The sequence below is a fragment of the Monodelphis domestica genome, chromosome 1 (assembly GCF_027887165.1).
Source record: "Monodelphis domestica isolate mMonDom1 chromosome 1, mMonDom1.pri, whole genome shotgun sequence".
Taxonomy (NCBI): domain Eukaryota; kingdom Metazoa; phylum Chordata; class Mammalia; order Didelphimorphia; family Didelphidae; genus Monodelphis; species Monodelphis domestica.
Genome location: NC_077227.1, coordinates 443,688,533 through 443,695,894, shown reverse-complemented (window position 1 = coordinate 443,695,894; position 7,362 = coordinate 443,688,533). Strand labels below are relative to the sequence as shown.

At 37.0% G+C, this 7,362-nt stretch overlaps 1 protein-coding gene across 2 annotated transcripts in view; it reads left to right on the top strand.

The window, feature by feature from the left end:
- LOC100016458 (ATP-binding cassette sub-family C member 11) overlaps positions 1-7,362 on the top strand; it is a 92,344-nt gene that overhangs the window by 62,178 nt on the left and 22,804 nt on the right. For both annotated transcript variants that reach the window (XM_056812262.1, XM_007474827.3), the window contains exons 20-21: positions 52-264; positions 2,631-2,857. In XM_056812262.1, coding sequence (XP_056668240.1) covers positions 52-264; positions 2,631-2,857 — 440 coding nt within the window. The remainder of the gene's footprint in view (positions 1-51; positions 265-2,630; positions 2,858-7,362) is intronic.

The window sequence follows — 7,362 nt, the reverse complement described above, 5'->3', positions numbered from 1 at the left end:
GAGAATAAAAGTCTTGTCCTTTTGCCACAGTGTTCTTATTTTCTCTCTAAGAATAATAACAGCAGCAGAAGCAATGGAACAGAACAGATGGACAACTACAAGAATCCAGGAAGCATATTGGACAATCCCCAGCTGCCTTTATACCAATTAGTGTATGGAATGTCTGCCCTAGTACTGATTTTTACAGGTATCATCTCATCAGCCTGTTTTACCAAGACAACAAAGAAAGCATCCACTGCCTTTCACAACACTCTTTTCATGAAGGTACAGTAACCATGGTGTGGGGCTTCCAGCTTGGCTTTGCTCTGGGGCCATGAACTTTGCAGGTATGGTAGAAGTGAGTTGTCTAGGGGTTTTAGTGGATGCAGTTGCAATAAGTTGGCAACATGACAACCAAAAAAGCCAAAACAATCTTAAGGGTTCATTCAGAACAAGGAAGGTGATAGTCATATTGTACATCTCTGTTGTGTTCATATCTGACACCATATTTGAGAAAGGACATTGAAAAACCACAGAAAAACCATCTGGAGAAGGGCAGATGGAAAAAGGACAATGGGAAATATGGATAGTGTTGAAGGAACTAGAAATGGTAAACCTGGAGAAAAAGACTCAGAGAGTGAGCATCAGAGCTATCTTCAAGCACTTGAAGGGCTGTCATGTGGAAGGTCTAGTTGGCTCTGAGTTGGCCCCAGGGGCAGGACTTAAGAGAGTAAAGGATGCCATTTGCAGAGGCATAGGTTTTGGCTATTTTGGATATATATATATATATATATATATATTTGAAATCTTGTATTTTAAATATTATTTCTTTTTCCAGTTCTTTCATTGTTTTAGATTATAATAAACAAAACATGAAACTTTAGGGAAATCTATTCAGCTTCAAAAATGAAAATCTGAAGTGAATTTTCCTTTTCTTACCCTCTGCACTCCATTCTTTGCCAAATGTTCATTTCTTAAACAAAATATCAGGTGGGCCATTTGTACAACAGGAATTCCTAATGAAGAAAATATTTTTCTGGGTGGGAGGATTTGTAGTCCTGGGTTTAAGTACCATCTGTGGAAATATGGATTCCAAATACTCCAGTTGTCCTTCATGTTTTCAAGATTACTGTCTGTTTTTGATCTAGTTGTCATTCCTCTGACCAAAATTAACCCCCCCCCCCCGGAAATTTACAAATCTCTTCAGAGTCTGAGGTTCTAGCAACAGCTCAATTTAAAATGATATAATGGGTTGTTAGTTGACTTCCAAATAAAGATTTAATGAGATTTTGGTTGAGTATGTTTCTCCTTGCCTTTAATATTAATGTCTGATAGAAATATTTTTTTGCACATATGCAACACTAACATTCCTTATATAGCTTTGGTTGATTATTTTCTGGGCTTGGTTTCAGGCTCTTAGAAGACTAGATAATATATATATATATATAGCATGGGAGGTGACTTGATTATGAAAGCATAAGGAGAGGCAGAATGATATAGTAGCAATGAAAGCAAGATATAATAATGTATTTGGAGTCAGAGAAACTAGACTTAAATTCTAACTGCTCTAAACTATGATGTGACAGAGTAAATTATTTCCTTTCTCTGGGTCCCAATTTCCTAATTTGTAAAGACTGGGGACTGGACTGGATGATCTAAGATCTTTTCTACCTCTGAATCTGTTAACTCTCTACAGTGGCCCATATTCTCTTTCCCCCATTGTTTTACTATCATGCTCATCCTCCTTCCTCTAAAACCATATGGCACATTATTTTTTTGTTCCTTTCCTCTGCATTTCCTCATACTGTTTTGTTCCTGGCTTGGGTCTGTGTGTGTTTTATCTTTCCTACCATATTATAAATTTTGTAAGGACCAGAGGATTTTGTCAGATTTAATCTTTGTATGTCCAGTACATGCACATAGGAAGCACTTAGTAAATGTTTGTTAAAATGAAAGATTAGAATTCTGAATTAGCTGTGGCAGCATTGTTACGGGTTATGTGTTTTTGGTCTCCAGTATATATGCATTCCAGCTGAATTTAATTCCCAGACTATTTTATAATACAATTAACTGGATGTTCACTAATGATTCAAAGAATTTTTCCTTCTTAATGGATACTTTTGACTTTCTACATATTTCTACATATCCTCTGGTCCTTACAACATTTATAATAGGGTAGGAAAGATAAAACACACACAAACCCAAGCTGAAAGAAACCATATTTTTGTAAAAGATAAAAGTACTTATGAATTCAAGAAATTATCACTGATCAATCAACAAGCATTTATTAACCATCTATTGTGTGTCAACACTGTGCAAGGCATTAAGGAAAGAAAGAAAACAGTATTTGCCTTCAAGAAATTTGCATTCAATGAGGAAATGGAAAGTTTAATTAACCAATCCACAAATATTTACTGAGTACTTATTATATGTCAGGTTTTACCTAGGCTAGGCAGCTAGCAGTAGAAAGAGCTCTGCATTGGAACTCAGTAGTTCTTACTGCCTGTGTGATCTTAGTCATGTTACATGATCTCTTTAGACTTCTGCCTATTTCCTCTGTAAAAAGACGAGGCTGGATTCATTAGTGCATTCTGCTCTATGATTGTGTCTGCAGAACCTTGCACAATGCTGATGCTTTTGTCTCTCCACAGATTCTCCGTTGCCCTATGAGTTTCTTTGACACAACTCCTAATGGTCGACTCTTGAACTGTTTTTCCGGGGACTTGGATGAGTTGGACCAGATCCTGCCACCGATTGAGGAACAGTTCTTACTTTTGTTTTTCATGGTGGTGTCTATTATGATCATTGTGACCATACTGTCTCCTTATTTCCTGATTGTTGGAGGCTTCCTTGGTGTTATCTTTTTATTTTTATTTCAGTGAGTAGGTTTCTCGGTCAACTTCACATTAAGCTTCATAATTTGAGAATGAAAAGTACTGTATGGATCATAATTCTCATTTTAGCAAAACTTGCAAATTGTAATCAATAGCCCAAAGTCTACGCAGGATTAGGATAGACTAGTATAAGAGAAGATAGCACAAAATAAAAAATTAGCAAGGACAATTAATATTAGTGTATCCAAAGCCCAGTCCTGTATTCAAGGCCATTAAAGGGCAAGACAGAACTTCTTCTTAAAAACCATGGCTGGCCAAGATAGTAACTACCTCCTGAGGATGCTCTCTTAATGTCAGTTTTGTGAACCCTCTGACCCCTAAAAAATTACAATTACATTGTATAATATGTTGGAGCTAAGAAAAAATCCAAATGGCAAAGCTCTGAGCACAGATGGATTTGAGGACCTCTTTCAATAATTCCATGCACTCCTGAGAACTACTAAGCTAGAAGACATATTCTGGTAAGAGTCTGAATTACTGAAGAAAGATGCATTCACTATGGGGAAGAGGCATTCTGGAACTAAATTTTACTGCAAGTGGTCTCATTCTCCCAGAGTCCTCATTTACCTCTAAGTGTTTGGGTCCTATTCCAATTAAATAAATAATTGAGTGAAACATTTGTATGGGGGCCATTTATCAAGCAATAAGGGAGATTTGAGGAGTGATAAAACATGCTTCCTGTCCTCAAGGAGCTTAAAATCTATTATTAGAGATAACAGAGGAATAGAAATAAAAACACCACAGGTTAAAACATAAGTGAAATTCGAAGGAACCAAGGGCAATGATTTTGGGAATGAGAAAAGGTGTGAAATGATAAGCAGAGAATGGAGGTAATGGATTGTAGTTTGGCGAGGGCCTACTTTTAATAGCTCCTTTACTTAAGGTGAGAATAAAAATTATGAGCTTTATTTTCTGAGATTTCAATAAAAGTTAGAAAATAAAAGAATCTTAACAGATCCATGTCAGATAGTAATATTATGTAGTAGAAAGAATATTGGATTTGGAAGTTTGAGGACCTAGGTTTAAATCCTAGCTCTACTTCTTACTACTTGTGTAACCTTGAGGCAAGTCATAACCTCTTTGGGCCTCAATTTCCTCATCTTGTAAAATGAAGGGGTAAGTACTTACAGTTTCAAATCTATGATTCTAAAGCAGAGGTGTCAAACTCTTAGCTGAAGGTCACATGGGCAGGTAGAACTCCATTGAGAGAACCAAATTAAAATGTAATTGGGAAATATTTAACAAAATAAACAAACACAACAAAACCTAAATAATATTAATTTGTCGTTTTCTAAGACAATATGCAGCCTGTAGGAACCTGTTTCTATTTGAGTTTGACATCACTTTTAAGGCCCATGGAAGGAACAATTTATTACCTCTAGTTATTGGATTAAAGAAGGCTTATAGAGGAGAGTTTGAAAGGCAGGATAGGATATCAAAAGGAAGAGGTGATAATACTCTAGGGATATGAAATGGTACATATTGAATACAATAAGTATAATTAGATAATCAGAATATCTTTTTGGAAGAAAGCTCCTATTTACTCCAAAAAAAATTTCCAACCACTGCATGGTATTATATTTGCTTTATATCAGAAATTGATAAAATTTCCCTGGCCACTGGCCCTTTCCCATCCCATACCTAGCAGGATGGGGTAGATCCACCTGATCAAACTGGGGGCTAGGATCCATCTTCAAATACTAAGTCCCACCCAAAAAAACCATGGCTTGATGTAAGGTTTATTTTTTGACATTTCAATAAAAGTTAGAAAGTAACAAAATTTTATGGCTATATACCAGATAGTAGTATGTCATGGGTCCAATATTTAATGTGCTTATGGAATATATGTTCTGTTATCATTGGGTATCAAGGTGGCACAGTAGATTAAGTGCCAGGCCTATTGTCAGAAAGACTTATCTTACTGAATTCAAATCTGACTTCAGATACTTAGTAGTTGTTCAACTCCAGGTAAGTTGCTTCACCTTGTTTGCCTTAGTTTCTTCATCTGTAAAATGAGCTGGAGAACAAAATGACAAACCACCCCAGTGTCTTTGCCAAGAAAACACCAAATGGGGTCATGGAGAGTTAGATATAACTGAAAAAGACTTGAACAACAAGATGATCATTACCCATGTTTGTATCATAGTGCTCTAGACATTCATTTAATCAATCAAAAATGCGTTTTTAAGGGCTTTGTGCAGAACACTATAGCAGATAAAAAGGGAGATATAAGGTTTAGATAAAATAAATATTTTGCTTTTACAGATCTTAGAGTCTAGTAGAATGATAAGACAAACAGCTGTAAAATATGATATTATATGTTAAATGCATTAGAAAGTTGCAGAACAAATTATTAAGGGATGTCAAGAGGAGCAGAGAGTCATCCAGTTTTGCATAGAATACGTGAAAGATATGAAAGAAGGCTGAAAAAAGAGTGACATTAGATTGTGTTAGGCCTTGGATGAGAGGAAAATAGGTAGGCATTTTATTGAGGAGGAGATAAAGAGTCACTGAAGTTTTTTGAACAGTAAAGTGAGATGACGAGACACATGTATAAGGAACATTATTTTATCTGTGGGATGAGGGATATATTGGAGAAGAGAATGTGTAGAGAGGTAGGAAGACTTGCCAGAAGTTTGAATCAGACAGGTTGAGCCTGGCTTGTTATGGTCCTTCATTAAATATGTGGGAAGAGTGGGAGCCAGACTGTTAAGGACAACAGGCTCAGGTTGGTAGTGGAGGAGAATGCACTTGTGTCTGGCCTCATGGTACAGAATTTGGCTGAGCCATATGCTCCCTTTCCTTTCCGGGTAGCAGCTCACTCAGAGCCAGGCTCATGTTTCCCCAGCATAACTTTGACCCTTAATGTTATTATTTCATTATGTTTTGGATTTAGCATATTGGGTTTAAGTTTTAAGTTTTAAAGCTAAAACTTAAACTCTTATGAGAATTTGTGTGAAGTGGTAGCAAAAGTACTGAACAGAGACTTGAAGCACTATGGCTCTAGACTTGTTCCTTACTACCCCAGTATCTATCCTCAGGCAAATTATTTTATTCCTCTGGGCTTCAGTTTCCTCCTCTGCAAAATCAACAAAACCCAACAACTCCCTGGTAAATCTCCACCATTTGATTTATCTGTACTAACCCTAGGGCTGCTGAGCATCACTAAAACAAATAAAATCATAAAACCAATGTTAACTACTGCAGGTTTGTTGCACAACAGTCTATGGGGCCCTCGCTACTTCTTGAAAGCCCATTTAATCTACCTTTATTGGCTCATCTCATGCTCCACAGCATCTATTCTAAACCTTTCCTTTTCTTCCTTAAATTTTAATTCCTCCTCCACCTCCCACCCTTATAGCGGATGAGCTAACCTCCTACTTCAGTAAAAAGATTGGGGCCATCTGTCATAAGCTTTTTCAGCCCCACTTCTTCATTCTTCAAATGAAGGATCATCAGCATGGCATCACCCACTCTCTCTTCCCCTCTGGCCATAAAATAAGACATATCTCATTAGATTAACTCTACTTGTACTCTTGATGCCATTCTCTTCTACCCACACTAGGAGATCATTTCAGCAGCCATTCTATTCTCATATGTCTTCAGTTTTCCTCTTTATCTTCCCCTTCCTATTTGCCTACAAACAAGTCTGGGTCTCTCCAGTTCTTAAAAATATTGCTCTTCTATCTTATCCACCTACTGACCTATCTCTCTCTCCTCCCCATCATAGCTAAATTTATTGTAAAAAGCTGCTTAAATCCATCACTTTCAATTCGCTACTTATTTTTTGTCCCCCCGCCCCATACTTTCTTAGTTCTTGGAGATTAGTCTTCCACCCTCACAATTCTATAGAAACTTCTCTTTCTGAGGCACCAGCAATTTTCTAATTACAAAATCAAATGATCTCTCTTTTGATCTTCATTCTGCTTTTTTCTCTGTTGACTTTTATACTGTTGACCACTTCTTCCTACTGATACCTGTTCCTTTTGGCTTCAGAGATGCCAGTCTTTCTTGAATTTCTTGTTTCTTTAACTATTCTTGCCCTGTTTCATCTTCCTGATTCTTTAATATGGATGTTCCTCAGGGGGTCTGATCTTGGTTCTCTTCTTTCTTTATGCTTTCATTTGGGCAATTTCATTCCTTTCCACAGTTGGGTTTTATCTAACACTTCTGTGCAGATGATTTACAAATCCATCTTTAGTCCTGACTACTCTTGTGAGTTCCAAGTTCATAATCTCCCAGTAGAAGTCCCACAAGCAACTTTAACCCTTTTCTCTCATTGTCTTTCTAATGAACAGATTTGTTCATCTCATTTTTCTGCTCGATAAATTTCAGTGCCTCACTACTTTATCTCACCTTGGTACAAGCCTCATAGCACTTAGTCAGGGCATCTTGCTCAAACCCCTTACTTTATAGAGGAGAAAGGGGAATAGAAAGTAAAGGTACCTGCCCAAAGTCACACAGGAATCATGTAGGAAACCTGGCATTC